Consider the following 22,788-nt stretch of genomic DNA (forward strand, 5'->3'; position numbering starts at 1 on the left):
TAGAATATTTCTGACACCATATAAAATTTTCATGCCTCATTTCTTCCTTTTTTTTAGATTGTATTTATTTATTTTTTTAGAGAGGGGAAGGGAAGGGGAAAGAGAGGGAGAGAAACATAAATGTGTGGTTGTCTCTCAAGTGCCCCCTATTGGGGACCCGGCCCACAACCCAGGCACGTGCCCTGACTGGTAATTGAACCAATGACTGTTTGGTTTGTAGGCTAACACTAAATCCACTGAGCCACACCAGCCAATCATGTCCCACTTCTAATCAGTCCTTATGTTCACCTCCTCTTGACCTCATAACTGCTGATAGAAATTCTATCACCATTACTCTTGTTTTGTTATTTCTAAAACTTTATATAAATGGATTCATAAAGTATGTGCCCTTTGCATCTGGTTTTTCTAACTCAATGTAACATTTTTAAGATGAATTCATGTTGTTGCATGTATGTGAAGTTCACTCCTGGCTGCTGCTGAGTAGAGTCCCATTGTATAAATAAACTGTAATTTCTTTACCCGCTCTCCTGTTGATAGGCATTTGGATTGTGTCCAGTTTGGAGAAATAATGCCTCTTACAATGGTTACAATAAATAATAAATCTATAACTTATGAATAATGAAACTGACAGGCGCATGCATGTGTGTGCCCCTGACTCAACACAGAAACAGGACCATCGAGACAGATGCTCAACTACAGCTCAGAGGCAGCAAACACACGATGTGAACCTTGTTTTGGGTGGATATGGGCAGGAGTGAGGGAGCAATGTGTAGGAACTGGTAGCATAACACAAAAAATTGCCAGTTTAGGTATCTTAACAGTTGTTACCTACCAAGTGCAACTAAATGAAAAAAATAAGCTTGGTATGAAAATGTGTGTTTACAATGTAGAGATAAGTCACTTCTGATGGGCTATTAGTTGCTTCATTTTTCAGAGGAGAAACATCTTGGACTCTGTTCCCTTAGGTGTAAAAGGGAGGCACTAATTCCCACCTAGGTTGCCTCACAAGGTTGTTGTGAAAAGCACAGGAGAAAACACACAAAAAGCATCTGTTAGCATAACGCTCTCTGTGCAGTAAGTGCAAGGCAGTGGTGTTGCCTATGACAAATTCAATGTCCCCTTGAGAGGTGACAGGGGACCATTTTACAGTTGTCCTTCACTTTTTGTTTATGAACTCACTTGCTTCCCTAAGAAGTAGGTACTGGTACTGTTGTTATCTCCCCATTTTGCAGGTGGACACTTTGAGACCTGGACAGATTTACCTCCAGAGACCACACAGGTATACATAGGACTTCAAACCTCAATGGAAGTGGCTCAAACCTGAGGTGTTACTATCGTGTCATTTGCCTTTCTAACAAGATGTCATTATCTCTCCTTTTGCTTTCCAGTAACTGTCTTTCTCCACAGCTTACATATTCTGTGGGAGGGTTGCTATATTCAAATCCTTGGGCATTTTATCTCCTAGATGTAACAGAAGGAAGCTGAAAAGTTGGCCTAAAATCTTAATTTCTCATTTTGGTTTTCCTGAAGGCTTGCAATGAGAGTGCTGGGTCAGCCATATTCTTAGTGCAAACTGCTGTACGTAGGAGACCATCAGAACCACTCCCGCCCCCGATGGGACAGATACCAGGTGCCCCTCCACATGCATCTCCCCCAGGACACACAGCATGCCGTCTAACAGAGAGGCGGGAAATGCCCTGTGGCATCGAGTGCTAAGCACGGAGCAACCTCATATCCAAGGCCATTTGGTCATTTACTCCATGTCTCTGTCCTTACTGCCTGAGCAGGTTGGCCTCGCTTCTTGTACACCTTCCCCGCCCTTCAGCCTCCACCTCCTTCCGTGTGCGAGGCTGTGGAGAAATGAGTGGGAGAAGCACATTGCATGACTGGATGGGGGCAGGTGGGGATGGACAAAGCAGAATTTTTCTTTTTCTTTCCCATTTTAAAAGGACGGGGAACCACTAATCGACATCTGTAAGTAGACCTAAAAGTAAAGCATGCTTTTTAAGCAAAATAATCACGTTTGTCTAAAAACTGTAAGTCCCTAACACAGAAGTTTCAGAGCATAAGCTGTGAAAATTTCTAAAGTTAGGTGCAGCTTAACTCAGCAACTCCTGAAACTACCAACTATTGAACCCAACTGAGAAAATCACCTGCACTCTACATCACAATTAGAAGCAGACTCATGGACTGAAGACCACATTGCCAGGGATTGGATGGCTCTGTCTGCAGCAGTGACTAAAACAAAAAATTACCAGATGCACCCAAACGAAACTGATGCAAATGAGAACCTCCTATGACTTTACGGCCACCTGAAGAAAGCAACCAAAACCAAAGAACATATCTGGACCTTTTACTGTTGGTAAATGAGGTAGATTAACTCAGGGAGCCCCAATACCTTTTCCCAGATGGAATAGTCACAATTCTAAAAGACCCCTCAGGTAAGCTTGGGCTTCCAATGATCAAGGACTGAAATCCCCCAAACCTATGATTTGTGTTTACATCTGTCCCAGATATTCTCCTGGTGGCATGGCAGAGTATGGAGTACAATTCAGGGTGACTTCAGAGGCTTCCAGGGAGAGTCTAGCCCTAACCCTCAGCAGCAGAAGGTGAACTGAGACCTGCAGACATAATTCATTTCACTGAGTCTTTAAAGATCACCAGTATTTTTTTATCTCCTAAAGCAAAGAACCAAGTCATTTGAAAAAAAAGGGAGACAAGAATGTAAAAGGGTACAGCCAGGGGGCCCCCAAAAGAAGGATTTGCAATGGGGTCCAGAACTCAGGGTGTCCAGGAAATATTAAAAATATGGGATGTCCTCACCCCCACAAGTCTGAGCTGGGGGGATAGGATACATGGAGCAGGGCCATTGAGTTGTTTTGCATAGCAACAGTTTCGCAAATAAACTCTAGAATGGTCATTTAACATATCTATAACCTTTAACTGGTTGCATAGATATGTTAAATAGCTGTAGCCATGCTTTGAGCCAGGGAGAAGGAAGTGACTTCCACCCAAGATGTCGCTGGGGGCAACTCGGCATTACAGAGCCTGCGTGAGAGCTTGGAGGCGATAGGCTCTACGCCAGGGGGCCACGCCTTCCCAGACTCACTACGGCAGCCCAGTAAAGCCGGGAAGATACGGGAGTGCTGGCAAGTGCAGCCGATTGTGAGAGGAGTCGGAAATGGGGCTGCAGAGGAAGATTGGCATGGGGATTTAAATGCAGACATGGCAGCCATTGGAGAGAGAATCATTGCTTTTGGCCAGAATGTGGACTCCTGCAGCCCTGTGACAGAGAATCACCACGTAGCTTTAGCAAAGAGAACCACGTGGCTTTGGCCAGAGTGGGAGGGACCAACCCCACCCCCGCAGCCACAAGAATCATCATGCAGCTTTAGCAGAGAACCGCCACGAGGCTTTCTCTTTCTTTTCCTGAGATACGGTACCTTGGACTGGGCAAAGGGGGAAAGAAGGACTGACTGTGTTTGTGGGTGTTTTAAGGGACTTTGGGATTTTGATAAAGACATTAAGTCATTACTCTGAAGTCTGTATGGCTTGAATAAATAATTCCTTTCCTTTTCACCAACCTCTAACATGGAGAGCTATAATTCTCTGGCGAAGGGAAAGGTGAACCTAGTACAGGGGGACCCCAGGAGAAGGGGGGGTCAACTAGGTAACATTATGGGACCCCCTTCCCTGGCAGCCAATCCAGGAAAACCATGGGAGACCGCATGTGCAGTAGCTTTACAACTACTTGTCACAGTAAAAGGCTGCCCAAACTAGCCAGGAAGGATCCGCCCTATAAGAATGGAGTCCCTCCAGCCCATGAGGTCAATCTCTGCTTGGAGTTGGCCTGCTCCCATGTTCTCGGCTATAAACTCGGTGTTCAGTTCAATTCTTTGTCCTGATCACCAAGAACCTGGTTACCTGTGCCCACCTGTGCCCAGAATACACTCTGAGGCTTGCTATTTTGTTCTTAGTTTTTCAACAGATTCAGAGAGAGGGATTTATGGAATTTATGTTAACTTATTTTAAGGCACTGTATGTGACTGCAGTTAATCTGTGAGTCAAGACAGTCACATGCTGGAAAAGTCAGTCAGACATTAGATGCTCCTTCTTTTTGCTGTACATTTGCCCACGAGTTCAATTTAAGCTTGTTGTGTATTTTATTATAAATTTAATTACATTCTTTCTTTTCTTCAAGAGTTGAAGAGTTCCAAATGTGGCCTCATTCAAATAATTCATTCTTCCCATTGCCAAAAAAACCTCTATTTTATTCATATGAATCAGTCCCTCTAATTAGCAGGGAATAATCTGGAACTAATTAATGAAAAGATCTGCCCTGGCTGGTGTAGCTCAGTGGATTGAGCACAGGCCTGTGAACCAGAGAAAAGATCTGAGCTGTCATCAAAATGCCTTGGGCAATGTGTTAAGTAAGGAGCCTGGGTGACAAGTAAATCATTTTACAGTCCAGCGACTTCAGAAAGGGGAAGGAGCACAGATTCAATGCGACAGCACAGGTCTGGGACCCCAAGCAGGAATTTTTCTATGTATTAACTGGGCATCCTGGGGAACGTAAGTCGGTGTCTGGGGGCCTCCCGCCTCCTCACCAGAGAAGGGAATGCCACCTGCTGTGCCCACTTCCCGGGCTGGTTCTGGGCCAAATGGAACTGAGAATGTGAAATCGTTTTTGTAAATGCCAAAGGACCACTCGGTTGCAAACTACTACAGTTATTCAGTAGCAGTTGGGTTGTTTGGGGGTAGTAACAGAAGCCCTTATATTTTGTATTTGTCCGGACCATGAGATGCTGTGGAGAGGACCCCCCCACCCCGCTACCCGTCCTCCTGCCTAGCAGGCCCCAGGAAGGGCTCCACACGGTTCCCGGGGCTTTAGGCCCAGAATACCTCGCGGCATTTCCTTTTCTCCCCACAGTGTCTGCCACAGGGATTCCCCTGGATCGTGACAAGCAGATCAAACTCCACCCACAAGACACTCTTCTCGGGAAGTTACATTTGAACCTGGAAGCCTACGTGTCTCAATTAAAAACAGACTTGGCAGTGAGTAGTTGCCTTAAGCAATTTTTCTATAACTCCAGCAGAGGGAGACAGGGCTGCGCTGACTCTGCCACGAGAACCGCAGTTGAATTTGAAGGTTTACAACAGGAGAAGTCTTTCTTCCTTCTTTCCTTTCTAATTAGATGATGGTTATCATAATCTTAATATCTCTGGGTGGAAAAAAATACTATTATGGTTACAAAGACCATTACAAATTCAGCTGTACTCCAAAAGATACTTTCAAAGTGGGTTTGCATTGCTCGCCTGAGACACTGGAGCGTTTGGAAACAGCAGTAAAAAGGCATGTAATCAATTCAGCCCTCAGATGCTTCCCAGCTGTGGCGGGCGCCATTGGTGGCTGAGCCAGCATCGGCCCTGTTTTTGTCTCCTGAATTAGAGCCCTGGGTGTGTGCCAGCTTCTGCTCCAGCCCCATTCCAGACAGGCGTCCAGATTAGTCCAAGTCGGCAATTTTCAACCCTTTTCATCTCATGGCACACATAAAGTATATATTTTTTGTTGATTTGACAAAAAAAAGACACAATTTTGATTCATTCACACCAGATGGTTATTGTGTTGGCTATTGTCATTTTTTAACTTGACAAGCTAAGGGAAAAGAGGTCAGTGCCCCTGACTAAATTAGTCAGCTACTGCACGGTTTAAGACCCTTGCAGTGTGCCAATTGAAAGTCGCTGGTCTAAGCCAATCCCAGCACATTTTTCTCTGACCAAGTTTACTGGACCAGGGGTGGACTTAATGACCTTCCTTGGCCCAGTCAGACTGAAGGGAAGGGCTTATGGTCCATGCTCTGGGAAGATCTTTGCCCTCTCTTTCTGCACTTGAAAGTGACAGAAACAGTTGGACATTTACATGCAAAAACCATGTAGACATAGGCATCTTATCTTGTATTTATTGATTTCTACTACTCCATAAGTAAACCCAACTTTTGTCCTCTAAACTAGGCTTTTTTTTTTTTAGATTTTTATTTATTTATTTTAGAGAGATGGGGAAAGGGAGGGAGAAACAAAGGGAGTGAAACATCAACGTATGGTTATCTCTAGTACACTCCATACTGGGGATATTGGCCTGCCACCCAGGCATGTGCCCTGACTGGGAATCAAACCGGTGATGCTTTGGTTCACAGGCTTGCGCTCAATCCACTGAGCTACACCAGCCAGGGCCTAAACTAGGCTTTTTATACCTAGTTAAATGAACATTGTTTTCAACAATGACATTCCAGGCAAGGCCCTAATTGCATAAATGATTCTCCCAACTGAAGAGAAGCAGAATATGCCACCCCCAAATATGCCACTGCGGCATGTTGACTATTCTGAATTAAAGTCATCTGAGGAATGGCCAGTACAAGGACACTTTGACCTTTCTTTGTGCCCCTGAGAGCAGGAAGTAAAGATCCCTTGTGAACCAGGAGGGGAGAAGCACCTTCACCACCAGTGATAGGGAGTTTAGGGCCAAGAAGGCTACATAAACAAACTGGTCACTTCTTCGTAACTGACTACCCGAAGCTCAAATCTCTTCATCTTGTCAATTCTTCAGTTACTTTTTTTTTTTTTTGTGGGGGGTGGGGTGGTGGGGAGCACCTAAAAGGTATAAAAACTTTCTAGTTTGGTAATTTCTTTGAGTCTCCTCTTTTTATGGGGTTCCTGTATATATGAAACTAAATTTGTTTTTCTCCTGTTAATATGCCTAGTGACAATTTAACTATTAAACCACAAAGAACCTATAAAGGAAAAAGGAAATTTTTCCCTCTCTTACCCAGGGACTATCAGATCACCTGGCTAGGGACCAGGAGACTCCTGGTTGCTTGGTTTAAGATTCCATTTCTGGGAGAGCCAAAACTAGTTAGGTCTTGGTTTGGTGACGTGGGCCTTTGTGCCAGGAACTCCATTTTGGCTCTGTTGTCCTGTTTTTAACGACAGACAAGCACAGATCTAATGGCTATTATTAACTTACAACTGGTATTTTTCAAATATAAAAAGTCTGATTAAGTTCATAGTAGGAATAATACAGCTGACAAACAAATGTAGTTCTTTCTGTGCAAAACAAAGAAAAAAAAGCCTCTTCCTCTTTAGCCCTCCAAACTTCAGATATTTTAGACAGCCTGTCCAGGTACGGAGCCCAGAGGTTCCACAGGTGTGGCCTCAGGAAAGAGTGGAGGGTGCGGGGGAGGGCTGTCCAAATCCAGCCCTCAGCGAAAGCAAATAATAATGGCTGGAAGCTTAAAACAGATGCAGAGAGGAGCACATTAATGTGGCATACGAGGCGGATCAGCCCCTCTGACACTTCTCATTTTGGAAATTGCTTTGGTCTATTTTTACTTGCTTCTTGCTTCGATTTACTAGACCAGAAAATACAGAATTTTCCTAACATATTTATCAGCTCTGATGAGGAACTGATTTAGACCAGTCAGAATTGTTCAACAGGGACACAGGACTTCAACTTCAGTTCAGAAAATCCCTGACATCTGACGCAGGAGGATTTATAGGTTTAGTGGAAATTGCTTTTCCCTGCTGTCCAGATTACATACTGTGGGGGGTTTTTTCTTACTAGTAAACATCCTTTTAATAATGAACAGACCAATAATGTCATAAGAGAGAAAAAGACGGCCTTTTCCTTTTTGCTGTTTCTTGAGAGAACTGTTGGCATTTGGAAACCCATGCTGGCTGCCCAGAATATGAAAGCTGGAGTCTTCCTTTTGTGGTGGGGATGGGTCTTGGCCACCGAAAGCAGAGCACACTGGCGAGGAAGAGAAATCCATGAGATGCCTAAGAAAGGCGGGTGAGTGGATGTGTAGGGGGAGAGGATTTGGGGGGGAAGGTGCGCAAATCACACTTACGATGTTGTTCTGAAATATTTTCCAGCTTATGGTGCCTTATGTGATGACTTTTTCTTCCTTTTCCCTTTGTTCTCCTGCTGCCTTCCTTTTAGGAAGTTAGGATTATGTTTTAGTTTTAAATTTTGCTAGATCAGGTACATTGCTATCATTGCATACTCTGAAATCTCTTATGAATTGTCCGAGGTGAAAGGTAGACTTAGGGGAAAAAGAATACAATAAGCACATTTTTAAAAAAAAATTAAAGGCTATTATTTGATATCTGCATTCTAGGTTGGAATAAATCTGCGAATTCTCAAAAAACCAATGGGACCTCTAATTAGTGAGAATGATTCTGTTAGCTCTAATTATTTCTGCTGGGTTTCTGGGTCCTTTAACAATGATTTAAAAGAAAACAAAGCAGCTATCTTCAAGCTATAATGACTAGAAGAATCATTAGATTGTTCTCTACTAATAAATTGGGAGGTAGCAGGGATAGACCGGCCTGCAGACCAGCTAGTTTGCTTGCTTTTTGCCAATACGGTACGTGCCGCTCTGGCCGTACCAGCTCGAGAGGAGGGAGCTTCGATAGAGCCACACTGTCCCTTTCACACTCAGAGTCACTTAGGCAGCTGTGATGGCAGCACTGGTAATGTAAATGCACACCTGCACACCTGCCTGCCCGACACTTATCAATAAAGGGGACAATTGGAGAAAACCTAACCCACTGCTCTCTCTTCTTACTCACGAGGAAATAGAGTCAGTAGGGTGTTCTTCACTCTTGTTCTTTGTCAGCCTTAGGTCCAATTTGCGCTTCAGCTTTCTTTAACTCTGGATGTAAATATGGATAGAGGTCGGAAATATAAATTAATATAAAAGGAAATCCACATTTGTGGAGTTTGGGACCAGTGGAGGGAGCCGGGATATCTGCTTCTCAGAGCTCCCCTCCTGGGTTCCAGAGGGCCCTCCACACGTGGGCTCCTGAACAGCTGGCTGAGGCCCGTGGCTCTTGTTACAGGCTGTTTAGCAACATCACAAAACTGGGAGCTGAAATAGCCACTGGTCATGGTGAGTCCTGGGCACTGAGAGAGATTGATGGGCACAAGCCACACGCCCTGTTTCTGCCAGAGTCAAGAAATGGCTTGAGCAGACAGTGGAACTTGTGGAGCGGCGCAGCCATAGACGTTATTTGAACCAAATGTGCTCATGAGGAGTATAAGCAACAATAGCAGCAAACTCTGTTGGTTCTCGTCCAAAACTTCTCAGCCTCTCCCAAACCAGAGTTAGAGTGGTGACTTATTGGTAAACACCAGTGACGAAGAGAAGTCCCGGAGAGCAAATAAGTTTTCTATAAAAAACTACTTAAAAGAACTTTCCATTTTCTGTAATTATGAAAAATACACATGACCATTATTGAAATTCTTTAAAAGTGAAAAAAGTTTTAAAAACACACAAAAAATCACCCATAATCCCCAAACCCAGAAATAACCTTAATATTTTTGTGTATTTTTTCCCCAAGCGTATCAGTTGTATCAGAGAAGAATGAGAGCAGAGGCGTGGAAGCCTGCTGCCTCTGTGCGAGAAATAATGACGCACAAGGCAGTGGGAGTGGGAGTGGAGAGGCCAGGGTATGCGGAGAGATTTTGAGGAGGAGGTTCAGCCAGGACTGATTGAAGGACCGGTGTGGCAGGCCCCAGGTGGCCTATTCAGGCTTTTTATCACTTTAGAAAGAGGCACCTCTATGAACAGATATACCAGCAAGCAGGGGGCTGGGATTGGACATGCCCACCTGTCCTCTGTGGCCCCGGAGGAGGGTGCAAGAGAGAGGAGCTAAGGGTGACATCCAGTGTTTTTTACTATATATAAGGATTTCTCTGCTTGGATATTTACTACACTTGCAAAGAAAGCAAGATCATTTCACTAGCTAGTTCTTCCTTCCTTGTCAAAATTAAGTTCTCTATCTTCTCAGAGATGAAATAATCAGCAAAGTGAAGTGAATTCATCAGGTGCTCTGCTATGGGCTGGATGATCCTTCCGGCAGCCCCCTTGCCCATGGCAGCCCCCATCCACTCTATGTAATCCCTGACAGAGGTTTTCAGAAAACACATCCACACTCCAACTGACTGGGAACTACATTGAGGAAACATCAAGAAGAAGCACCATAGGTCAGAACTCCACATTCTCTCTGAGAGGACAGAGTGAAAATGGGTGTTCAAAAAATGTACACCCTTTGTTCAGTTTCAACAGAAAGTTGTCTCGAGTGTCATCCTATATCATTATAACTTGGGACATGTCTATACCTCCTTTGTAGTTTCCAGGAACACATTTAATAAATGAACTCATTTAATAAGTGAGTGGGTACCAGTTTTATGCAAGGCCCATGCTAGCTTCTATATGAGAGGGAAGATAAGCCTGGACCTTCCCCATCTAACCCAAATTCTAAGGCAATGGGAGCCAAATCTTCCAAGACCAACCTTGCTTCCAACCCTTGGGTCTAGATTCTTTGGGTTTGATTCCTGGCTCTCACTTTTACATGTTTTCCAAACTCTCTGTGTCTTAGTTTTCTCATGGTAAGGGTTGCCTCATAGGGTTGTTTTGAGAACTAACCCAAGTTACTACATATAATGTGAGTTAGCATGGTAGGTGGCCAATAGTAAGTACTCAAGCAGTGTTAGTTATTGCTATTATCATCTGTGTGCCATACTTAAAGGTTAATAATCACATCCCAGGCTGGTAAAAAGATGCTAATTACATAAAAAATATCTCATGGTACATTGTGACTTAAAAGTAAGTTAGTGTTCTCTCTCTCTCTTTCTGTCATAAGGATATATACAGAATGGTACGGGTTATTTCTGAATGGTTTTTGTCCTCTCCTTTACACTTAAAATCTATTTTACAAATTTTTGAAAGCATGGGCATGTAAACAGAAAAAAGTTATTTTAAAATATTAAACAAGAATATTAAAAAAGACTTCAAGGATTCTGTTTACAAGGACTTTCTAGGCAAGGATCTAAGCTTCAGGACGGCGAAGGCAGTGCATCTCAGAATCCGACACATCTCCCTGTAGTCGGTGCCCAGCTCTGATTTAGGCTGGCCCCAAACTGAAAGAACTGGGCCAAGTTTGATTTCCATTCCAACCCCTTTCAGCCCCTTCCGACTTCATTTTCAGGCACCCAACTAAAGGGCTGATTCCTTCCTTTATTCAGCTAGTGTGTGTTGACGGTCCTCGGGGGTGCGGCACTGTGCAAGGTGCTAAAGTTAAAGAGGACTCTGCTCTCAGTGACTTGTGGCCTCATCTTGCCCCTGCTCACCATCCATTGCAATGGCCCATAGCCCCAGGAGCAGCCCTCCCCAGCTCTCCCTCCAGACCCAGCTTTCTCCACTCCTGGGAACCCTCTCACAGAGCCCACATTCCTCTCAGCTCCACTTTGCTACAGACAATATAAGCTGTATGCACCAGTTCTTATGTGTCCCTGTGCATCAGTCAAGTCCAGGCAGAAAGAGCCTTGCACTCAAAGGACCTAATAACTGAGTAAAGGGACTACTTGCAGAGCCACGGGCAGGGATCAGGGAATCAACCAGTCATGCTGATGCCCTCAAGGACTAGGAACAGCAGGAAGCCATGACTACTCCTAGGCTTGAAGGGGAAATAGTGTTATTGGAGCTCATTGAAGATACTGTGATTATTTGTAATGACAGAGCAATACAGACATGGCATCAGAGCAGGAAGAGAAGGAGCAATAACATTGTGCTCCCTCTTGTCCTGCCAGTGCCCATTTGGCTGAATCTATAAGCCAGAGGACAAGGGTGCCCAAGTGACACAGCTACCTGGCAACATGCTGCTCTCTGTACTAACGGTTTCAAGGCAGATTCAGGTTAGGGATGGCATCAATTTCAAGCCTGGGGAAATGAACGGGGGAGATATTTTAGGTCATACCTCTTCAAATCAGGCCTTCTAAGTAATTAATCCTCCAATCCCTGCTCCTGTGGGTACTGGGGAAATGCCAATCAGAAGGTTAAATTAATGCATTGCAGTTTTGTAGGGTTTTTTTTTCTTCCGCATTTTATTCTGGTTAGATTTAAAGCAAACCTGGAGGGTAAGGGGTACTTTGTTGATTTGAGTACCTAGAGTGTCTCTAGCACACTTTTATTTTTAATTTTCATTGTAATCATCAAAGACAAATACCAAAAGCACACAAAGATGCCCACAGTGAGGCAAGCATGGCCATGGCCGCGTGCACACCATGCTGAAGTTGTCTTTTCCCTACACCTCAGTTGCAGTGATTTTCGGCAGGGTCCCCACCATGACTGAGGAGCAGGAAGCAGAGGATGAGGGACAAAAAAGGGGGGAGCCACAATGGAGAAGATGAAAGGGATCTCCTGACTGCAACTGGGGGGTAGAGGATGCAGAGGGCAATAAGACTGGCTTTCCTCATCTTGAAGTCCCAAACTTCTTCCTCCCTTCTTTCCCCGGCCACTTCACTGCTGTGAGCACAGTAACTTCCTCACTTTAGAAGAAAACTTCCTTGTTAGCTCTCTAACGACAGTGGCTCCTTCCATTTGTGTACCACGTTAAAGTTTGAAAGCACTTCTAGACACACTATCCCACATACTCCTCACACCCCCATCAGGTCCCAGAGCTTTATCTTCTGTCCATTGAGGTAAGCGAGGCTGAGTCTCAGGGGAAACAAGTTTCCTGAAGGCACAGAGCAGGCAGTGCCTGAGTGAAGACAGAGCCCGTTTTCTGTCCCCCAGTCACAGTTTTCTTCTACAATGACAAAGGGTTTCTTCATAAAAGAGGATGGCAAGGGACTTAAAGGTAGACTGAGCTGGTTAGAAAGGAGGAAGCTGTGTGTACTGGGCATAGAATGCATCAGGTCAGTGGTTCTCAAAGTGCTATCTCCTGACTTGCAGCATCAGTGACGTCTTGGAATGCATTAGAGAGACAAGTTCTTGGTCTTCGGCCCAGACCTACCTAAGGGGAAACCCCCAGGGAATGGGGAGGTTCGGGATTCTAGGTTTGAGCAAGCCCTCCAGCAGATGCTGACATGGGCCAGAGTTTGGGCACTGCTGCGTCCGGGGGAAAGGACGGGTGTGCGAGGGAGTACCCTGGAGGGAACACACGCTGGTGTGGGCACAAGGAGGAGCTGGGAAGGTGGCTAGTTGTTCTTGTGGCTTCTACAGATGGTGCTGATGGGTAAATGAAGACCATCAAAGCTACTGTGACATTGTTTATAATAGCAAAAAAGACTGGAAGCAACTCAAATTTTAACCAGTAGAAGACTGATCACATGAATTATGGTGCATTCATGTAATGGAACATATGCAGTATAAAAAGAACATATTTTTTCAGGTCTAAGTATCCCAAGCCTCGTACATAGGCAGTACGAGGCTTGGGACACTTAGACCTAGAAAAATTTAAGGTATAATTAAATAAAAAGAAAAGAAAAAGTAGAAGAGTTTGTATGTTAACTTTGTGTATAAAAATAAGAAACCATTTGCAACAACATGGATGATAAATACTGTATGGTCTCACTTATTCGTAGAATCTAAAAAAATAAAAAACAAACTCAGACACTGAGAACAGATTGGTGGTTTCCAGAGGTAGGGGATGGGGTGGGGAAGAAGTGGGTGAAGAGCATCAACAGGTACAGACTCCCTGCTATAAGACAGATAGATACTGGGGAGTGTAATGCACAGGGTGGTGACTGCAGCTAACAACACTGTGTTGTACATATCTGGAAGGTGCTTAAAAGTTCTTATTGTAAGGAAAAATTATAACTATGTTAGGTGATGGTGGTAACTGAACTTACTGTGGTAATACTTTTATAATATGTATATGTTATAAATATATGTCAATATATGATATATCCAAATATATATCAAATTATATTATACACTTCAAAGTAATACATTATGTGTCAAATATTTCTCAATAAAATGGAAAAATAGAACTAAAAGTACATATTTATATTTACTTGTATCTACAAGAAACTCTGGACAATAAACAAGAAACCAATAAGAGAGGTGTCTCTGGAGGGGGGATTGGGGTAGATGGAGGCAGAGGCGGGAGGCTAACTTCTTACTGCATTTCCTTTTTTAAAAAATTATCAAACCTTGCAAATATACTACCTGTTTGGAAAAAAGTGAAAATATATTAAAATGGTCCTACGCGCAATTCAGAAGCGGAAGCATGAGAAGCTGCCCCTCAGAGAGCTAGGATGGTTGACGTTTGACCCAAAGGCAAGTCCATCCTCCTTCCGCAGGATGGGCCAGTGGAGGTCAAGGGTTCCAGGCTTAGCCCACATTCACTGCCTTTCCCCTCCAGCTCAAATCTTCCCCGAATGACTCAGGAGCTTTGTGGTTGTTTGGATTTATTAAAGCGACTGAGACCAAGAGTTCTCACTTTGGTTACACATTAAAATAATCTAGAAAGTTTTAGAAAACACCAATGTCATGCCCTGGCTGGTGTGGCTCAGTGGATTGAGTGCCGGCCTGCAAACCTAGATGTTGCCGGATTCTACTCTGGGTCAGGGCATATGCCTGGACTGTGGGCCGGATACCCAGTTGGGAGAATGTGAGGGGCAATCTATTGATGTATCTAACACACATCAATCTTTCTCTTCTTTCTGTCCCTTCTCTAAAAATAAATAAATCTTTAAAAGAACCTCAAAACACCAATGTCCAGACCCCACTCCCAGGCCACCCAAATCAGAGCCTCTGGGGTGGGGCCTCTGGGGTGGGGCCTCTGGGGTGGGGCCTGGATGCAGATGTTCCAGAGCTCCTTGGTCACAGTTCTAAGTCACTGTTTTGGACCTTCTGAGCCAGTTCATTTATCCAGAAAGCTGGAGAAAGGAAAAGAGGATATCTGGTAGCTTAAAAGAGGAGTTAACATATCCCATCCAACCTGTTGAGATCAAGCCTGAATGCAAATCATTTTTTATCTGGCTTAATTAGAATATGTGATCAAACTGTTTCCCCCTTGGCAGCCCGATTTTGAAACGAAGCCCTGATATCACCAAGTCACCACTGACAAAGTCAGAGCAGCTTCTGCGCATAGATGACCATGATTTCAGCATGAGGCCTGGCTTTGGAGGTATGAAATGTGCACTCTTCGATATCATCTTCTTTCTTTGGATTCACCAGAATCCAAAACCTTGCAAATATACTACCTGTTTGTCTGTGGGCAAAGGTCAAGCCAAGGGACCAACTGCTTTTCCCTCCCTTAATCAGAACTGCCTTGGTCGTGCTTGGTGGATAAGGCGTTGAGCCCACAGCATCTCCAGGCATCTCCTGCCCGGGCTCTGCTGACAGCTCTCAGGAGGTGTCTGCTGGTTTATGGCAGACAAACCAGCTGTCCTCAGGCCACTGCTCTAGCAAGGATGGCTCAGGATTGGCGAAGCCAGCAGCTGGCTGTGGGAAGGGCAAGCGGGGGTGGACAGGACAGCTGCAGCCCAGAGCTGCCTCCTGAAAATGCTCCGAGTAGTAACCTTGGACTAAATGTGGTCTCATCTGGGAGCTGGCAGGCAAAACCCTGGGTGCATATCTGAGGGCGGAGTGTGGACTGCTGGGCTTAATGAAATGAAAACAAATAGCCTGATAAAATAATGGTTTAGTGCAGACGGATGCCAAAGCCCTTTGAAGCTCAGCCTGTCCTGCCGGATTTCAGCCCTCTTTGTGTCAAGTAGGGTTTTCGTCCTCATGGGTTGTATTTCCTGGCAAAAAATATTTATTTTAGAAATCATTCTCATGCCTTTTGTTTTTTGCAGTTACTTTTACCCAAAGAATAAACAGGTATAGAGAGAGGTGAGTCCCTATCAGTCTGTAATCTGCTGCTGTTGGGTTCAAACCCACCTTTCCATGTGGAAGGTCCAGGTGTGCTCCATGCCTGCCCCACACACCTGAAGGAGTAAACTCCCTTTACAATGTTGTTTTTTAACTCTTTATGATGAATATTAAGTTTTCAGGGCCTAGAAATGCCAAAAAAAGTAAAAAAATCTAATGGTTTCAAGGCCACCCTGGTGTTGAATGCTCCCCCTCCCCTCCCTGGAAGCTAGTCCATCACATGCCAAAGATGCAGACCTGTGGCCTTGACAAAGCATCTGAATGTGGCTTTGGTTCTGGGTGCCTACTTACCCAGCAATACCTTTCTCATGGCCAGACAGAGGCACTGCTGGGTAAGCGGTGGCTTATCACAGGTAGCTTCTGTAATAAGAGGGCGCAAAATCAGGAGGGAAATATGAAAAATAAAGTGGATGACCTCATGCTAAACAGTAAGTCCTTAAGTCAGTTCTGGTTCTGACCAGCTTTGACCTTGGTCTTTATAGTACCTTCAATTAACAATAATCTCGCCTCAGATAAACCTCATTGGCTAGGATACTGCCAGTGTGCAAAGCTTTATAGTACCGTTAGATGAACATGTGTAACCACCAGGAAGGCTATATATTAACCTCATTGTTTCAGAATCACCTGGGATGATTAAATCTATGGATATACATATTTTATCTTTGGTGGAATATTCCAGGAAGCCCACCCATGATTTCATCCTTATGTCTGTGGTTGGATTTTAGTATGGTGTGTGGGAACACTAGACCTTCAAATCTGACATGACATTGAGGTTCCAGGGGAAATGCTCCTTATGCCTATATTTTTCAGAGTGAAAGTTTAAGTTACAAGGATAAATGCTCCTGTCCTGCCCTGCCCACAGGCCCAGCCATTCCGGTTGGTGTGGACGTGCAGGTGGAAAGCTTGGACAGCATCTCAGAGGTCGATATGGTAAGTGCTTCTCTTTCTGGGCAAGGAGATCCACACAGGGCCTGTGCTGGGCCAGAGTTCTGCACACCAAGATTCACTGGGTCTCACAACTGCCCAGGCAGTAGGCATTTCCACACTCTTGTTATAGATGGCCCGGGGAGGTTGAGACACTTGCCAAAAGCCACCCAATTCGTATGGAACAGAGTCAGATGACCAAGTTCGTCTTCCTCCTCCAGGGACCAGGCTTCTGGCATCAAAGGCTCTTAAACATAAACAGCAGGGTCCAAGGTGGCAGCTGCCAAGTAGCCAAGGATATCCTCCTGCTGCGTGCGGAGTTTATCTGGCTGTGGAAATGCAGAAGAAGCAGAAATGTCCCTTTTTTTCTTCTTTTTAATGGGTTTGGATTTAAACAAAAACAGAACAATTCAGAACTCCTTGGCTTGCAGGAATTTTGAGGGCCTTATCTTAGTTTGAGTTCCAAGAGGCAACCTGGAGATAGCGTTTTAGCACAAAGAGTTTATTTGAGAGGTGATTCCAGGAAACAATAGAAGAGAGTGGGAAGTTGAGACAGGGAAGGGAAGGAAGCAAAAACAACACTGCCATCAAATTGGTTACTATTGGGGTGTGAAACACTGTCCCGTTGGGGTACTCTGGGGGTCAGCACAGAGTACACTTAGGGTTATCCCAACTGAGGGGCCAGGGAGCTGGGGCACTTACCCACCCACTCTCTTCATCCCCCAGGCCCGCTCTGTTTGAGGGCTGCTTCCAGATGCATGATCTCTCTGGCTTGCCCTGTGTGTGGGCCTGGGAACCCTTAGGTAGAGGGTCAGTTCCGTTTCCTTCAGAGCTGGCAGCTGTTTCATTCCCAGCCAGGTGATTATGGCTCCACAGGGGTAGGGAATGTCTTGCTGACACCCATTTGTTTAGTGTGTGGGGTTCCCCTCTCTGCCCTCCAACCCCAGGACTTCACCATGACCCTCTACCTGAGGCACTATTGGAAGGATGAGAGGCTGTCCTTCCCGAGCACCAACAACCTCAGCATGACGTTCGATGGCCGGCTGGTGAAGAAGATCTGGGTCCCTGACATGTTTTTCGTGCATTCCAAGCGCTCCTTTATCCACGACACCACCACGGACAATGTCATGCTGCGAGTCCAGCCCGACGGGAAAGTGCTCTACAGCCTCAGGTGAGGTCCTTCTCAGCCCTCACTCTGGGCCTTTCAGCTGTAAGTTTTTTTGGTTTTTACACCTGAAGCACGGGAAGAAAGGCAAATCATTTGTCATAACTATGAAAATCATTGGTTCCACACACAGCTATTTTGCTTTTTGGGCTTGAATAGCAGCTTCTAACTTTTTAGGAGCTGCCAACTTTTCAACACCAAGGAAAACTAACTTGTACATGTGAGTAATGAATTACTCAATCTTGAAAAAGTACGTGGGAAAAAAAAGAAAATACATTTAGGAAAATTTCCCAAGCTGATAGTTACAATTGATATTCTATCCTGTATACTACACTTCAATTGAAAAACTTTACTGTAATAAAAGTTTTATTTCTGTAGTAGGAGTCAGAAAAATAGATAATGCATTCTTTTCAAGGACTTCTTTAACTCTATGATTCCTATTGGTTACATTTTAGAATATTTTTTACATGTAATGGTGATAGACATAACACACTTTTAGGTTCAATCTGCTTTCTTTAGACAATCCCTTTCTGAAGTCTAGACAGTCAACGAAACAACAAATCAAGCCCTGGTTTGTAGCATTTGCCCATTTCCCTAGCATAGATATTTCCCATCATGGCTGATTTCAAGCCACTAACCTGATGTCACTGAATGCAGAGTTGGGAAGCAATGGGGGTTAGCACACCTTTGGATAGTATTTCCACTATATACATATTTTTGGACTATAAGATGCATGTTTCCCTCCCCAAATTTGGGAGGAATAATGGTTGTTAATGCTGCTGTTGAGTTCTGTTTACATTTACATTGGTGAAATATTATGTTATTTATGTTATTAAATATTTTACCACTTTTTTTGCTTCAAAAATTTTTTTCCTATTTTCCTCATCTAAAACCTAGGTGCATCTTATGGTCTGAAAAATATGGTAAATATAGTAGACGTAGGTAACTTCAGAAGTATAAATACTAAAATGTAGTAAAATAATTAGGAAGTAGTAAGTTTTGAATATTTATTACTTTATTTTTTGGTGTAGCTTATTTAATTTAAATAATGTTTAACAAAAAACTTGGGAGCCTCCTAAAAATCTAGGCATCAGTCTCATAAGCTGGCAGATGACTAACTCGAGTACCTTGGACATGACCACAAGAGGCAGAACAGAGGAAACGAGAGCTTGGAAAACCTGTGCAGTCAGAATCAAAGCTGTCAGTGAGCCTCCTTTTGCCTAAAAACAGGTTGTTTTGCATTTTATTGCAAGTAAAATCATGGGTTTGTTGGTTTGAAAAGTGGGGAGGAAGGCCTAAGTTACTGAGGACTACCACTTTGAAATTTATTTTAGGAAAAACACAGTGCCTGGGTATTGTCCGCTCTGTCAGCAGCAAGTTAACTCCTGGAACACATACTAATGTGCTGTTCTTCCACCTCATCCATTCGTTGATTAATTAACAGCACAAATTTTTATTAAAAGCATTCCGGGTGCCAGGCTGGCACCCAGAGTTATGTAAATCAAAGCTCTGCCAGGTCCTGTCTTAAGCCCTGGAGACATAAAATGAAGTGATAGGTTATTGCCCTTAGTGCGACTTCAGGCTAGTGCGGGAGGTAGACATGGAACCAAATGATTAGAATGCAAATAGAGTTATGGACCAGTGTGGCCAGTGGAGGGGCAGGGAAAGAGACAGGTTACAGGATGATGACTAGAGTTTCCTAGGCTCCAAGATACAATGATAGGTGAATTCACAAATGAGATGCTCTATCATGCTTGTACATTTTATTAAGGAAATGTTAAAAAACCAATTCCATGGCTTTTGAACTCCCAGTCAACTTCAAGATATGAAACACTCAAGGATGCTGGAGGAAGAAAAGATTTGCGAGATTTTTCTTGGGAGAGAGCTGTGGGGATGCCATGAGTAGGCCTGTACTGGGACCACTCAGACAGCTTGGTGCATGTGTGTCCACAGCTGGGACCCAGTTAGTCAGCGGATAAGAGAAGAGCTGTCTAACCAGCCTGAAGAAGAGCTGGGAGGAGCTTTTGCTATGGTGGGATCAGCCTGCACTCCCAGTGTTGTTGGGAACAGTTACGTGTATGTGGAATGGGGTGTGGGTGGGTGAACCAAGAGCAGGATGGGGAGTGGCTGCTGGAGAAGGAGGGTGCCCAGCAGTGGGAGGAAAAGCCTGGAAAGAAAGTGTCAGATTCAACCACGGAGCAGGCCTAGAGATTGCGAAGCCACCTAGCTGAAGAACAGTCCTGCTGCTACCTCCTTCTCTCTCCTCACTTCCACTCATGCAGGAGGCGATCAGAGCTGGGCAGAAGTTGACCTCTCAAATGCCAACTTTGTGCTTCAGCTGAGAGGAGGAGCAGAAGTCTCAGTTTGAATGAAGTTTGAAGTGCTGGTTAACGCTTTGGACCAAAATTATTTTCATTTCTTAATTGAGATGTGTTTCATTACTTATGAGGGTTTTAACACTCTATTACATGAGAGTAAGCAGAAAAATCACAGGACTGCCAGATTTCCAACAAAGACAGGGAAGATCCTCCAAAGAATCTGTTTAAAGGGACTTGAGGAAGCAAAACCAGACATGGGTTAGATCACATTGCAGACTGTGCTGCTTCCAGATGGGGGTTAACAATGGAAATGCCTGTCAGGGTACACGGGGTGAGCCTGATAACCTCCCACCACCAACACAACCCATTTATCAGAATTTCCAGGGGAAATGGGACTATCCATCTGCTAATAAAACAAAATCCCTCCCAGGACACAAACATTCCACACTAAATGGAATGGGAAACACAAGACAAATAATTGGATAATTCAGTTTCAAGAAAGCTCTTTTCTTTGAAATTTCCAGTTGAGTTAAAAGTGATTTTTTTTTTTTTGGCCATCAATTATGTATATAATTCCCACGATTTCTATGTAGCCAATTTTCTGTGGTCTTAGAAAAAAACAGTGTGTTCAATACCAGCTATGTTAGTCATGTCCGGCCACAAGATTCCCCACTGGGTGGGAGAACTTTCTGCTGTGACTGATGATCCACATTTGTTTATTCTTTGATTCAGAAGCTTATTTTCTCATTTAAATTCTGGAACAAAACCATTAAATGCATACATGTTGGTACAATAAGATCTTCCAGTGTTTTTCCATTACTGTGGTCTCCATGGAGTTATGCACTAAAAACATTTATGTCTACTAGTGGATATTATTACTATCAATATAAAATATCAACATTGTAAAAAAAGTGCTGCATTTTGCAACTGGCATCAATTAATATTATTTCTGAAACATTGTAGACAGATATTGATTATCAATATAATCAATGAAAGAACAGAAGAACTTGAACTTATCTTTTTTAAATATATTTTAATAATTAATTATGTCATTACGGTTGTCCTATTTCCCCCCTTCATTCCCCTCCACCCTGCACACCCCCTCCCCCACCATTCCCCCCCTTTAGTTTATGTCCACGTGTCTCAAGTTCTTTAGATTCTATATTTCCCATACTATTCTTGCCCTCCCCCTTATCTGCTTTCTACCTACCATCTATGCTACTTATTCTCTGTTCCTTCTCCCCACTTCTCCTCCTCCCACTCCCCTGTTGCTAACCCTCCATGTGATCTTCATTTCTATGGTTCTGCTCCTGATCTAGCTGTCCTCTTAGTTTGCTTTTGTTTTAGGCGTGGTTCTTAAAAACTGTGACTTTGCTGTCCTTTCAATGTTCATCTTTTTTATCTTCTTTTTCTTAGATAAGTCCCTTTAATATTTTATATAATAAGGGCTTGGTGATGATGAACTCCTTGAATTTGATCCTATCTGAGAAGCACTTTATCTGTCCTTCCATTCTAAATGAACGTTTTGCTGGATAGAACAATCTTGGTTGTAGGTCTTTGGATTTCATGACTTGGAATACCTCTTTCCAGCCCCTTCTTGCCTGTAAGGTCTCTTTTGAGAAATCCACTGACAGTCTGATGGGGACTCCTTTATAGGTGACTGTCCCCTTATCTCTTGCTGCTTCTAGGATTCTCTCCTTCATGTTAATCTTGGCTAATGTAATGATGATGTGCCTTGGTGTGTTCCTTCTTGGGTCCAACTTCTTTGGGACTCTCTGAGCTTCCTGGATTTCCTGGAAGTCTATTTCCTTTGCCAGATTGGGGATGTTCTCCTTTATTATTTTTCAAATAGGTTTTCCACTTGTTGCTCTTCCTCTTCCCATTCTGGTACCCCTGTAATTCGGATGTTGGAACATTTAAAGATGTCCTGGAGGTTCCTAAGCCTCTCCTCATTTTTTTTTGGGGGGGGATTCTTTTTTCTTCATTCTTTTTTGTTTGGTCATTTTTTTCTTCCTTCTGGTCCACTCCCTTGATTTGAGTCCCAGTTTCCTTTCCATCACTATTGGTTTCCTGTGGAATTCCCTTCATTTCAGTTAGTTTAACCTTGATTTGTTCCTCTAATTTGTGACTGAAATCAACCAGTTCTGTGAGCATTTTGATCATCAGTGTTTTGAACTGTGCATCTGATAGGTTGGCTATCTCTTCGTCGCTTAAGTTATTGGCTCTGGGGCTTTGAGTTCTTCTTGAGGCACAATTTTTTGTTCTGTTCACGCCTGTTACGTATGAGAGGCAGAGCCCTAGGTGTTCACCAGGGCGGGGCAACTCAGTTGCTGGGTTGTGACGCTATATGTGGGGGCGGGGTCAAAGAGGGGCAATAGTGGTCCCCTCTACAGCTTCCCGCTGCTGGGGCCTGTGTGGTCTGTCTCACTGCTTGCTCCTTCGCCTGGTTTATCTGTACATGAATGTGTGACTGCGGTCAGCCTACTGCCTTGTGCCCTCACTGGGTCCACCTGTCACAACCCCATGCCTGAGATCTGCCAACTGCTGCCTGCATGCTGGGGTCCATCTGGATGAGTTTTCCTGTGCAACCCTGCTCTGCCAGTCACTGGCTCCACCCCTCTTAGGGATCAGGATGAATGGTTCTTTGTCAATGGAC

The 22,788-nt window shown here is 44.0% G+C and overlaps 2 protein-coding genes and 1 pseudogene across 5 annotated transcripts in view; 1 reads left to right on the forward strand and 2 right to left on the reverse strand.

Annotated features, from left to right (window-relative positions):
• Positions 1-2,370: 2,370 nt before the first annotated feature.
• The window catches only part of GABRR1 (gamma-aminobutyric acid type A receptor subunit rho1), a 29,964-nt gene continuing 9,546 nt past the window's right edge, over positions 2,371-22,788 (forward strand). Inside the window, exons 1-6 of one of the 4 annotated variants that reach the window (XM_053664818.1) lie at positions 2,371-2,441; positions 4,931-5,055; positions 7,701-7,846; positions 14,870-14,976; positions 16,588-16,655; positions 17,597-17,820. In XM_053664818.1, the coding sequence (XP_053520793.1) occupies positions 7,725-7,846; positions 14,870-14,976; positions 16,588-16,655; positions 17,597-17,820 (521 nt within the window). In that variant the 5' untranslated portion in view covers positions 2,371-2,441; positions 4,931-5,055; positions 7,701-7,724. Of the gene's footprint in view, positions 2,442-3,177; positions 3,440-4,930; positions 5,056-7,700; positions 7,847-14,869; positions 14,977-16,587; positions 16,656-17,596; positions 17,821-22,788 lie in introns of those variants that run through there. The other 3 variants (XM_053664817.1, XM_037131246.2, XM_037131245.2) reach the window with 3 other exon arrangements.
• LOC119038690 (uncharacterized) lies at positions 16,145-16,277 on the reverse strand (annotated as a pseudogene).
• The window catches only part of PM20D2 (peptidase M20 domain containing 2), a 45,783-nt gene continuing 40,781 nt past the window's right edge, over positions 17,787-22,788 (reverse strand). The window contains exon 8 of the mRNA XM_053664819.1: positions 17,787-17,882. The gene's annotated coding sequence lies outside the window, so the exon portion shown is untranslated. The remainder of the gene's footprint in view (positions 17,883-22,788) is intronic.

This window comes from Artibeus jamaicensis, unplaced genomic scaffold (assembly GCF_021234435.1).
Source record: "Artibeus jamaicensis isolate MK-2021 breed Jamaican fruit bat unplaced genomic scaffold, CSHL_Jam_final contig_387, whole genome shotgun sequence".
In the NCBI taxonomy this organism is placed as follows: domain Eukaryota; kingdom Metazoa; phylum Chordata; class Mammalia; order Chiroptera; family Phyllostomidae; genus Artibeus; species Artibeus jamaicensis.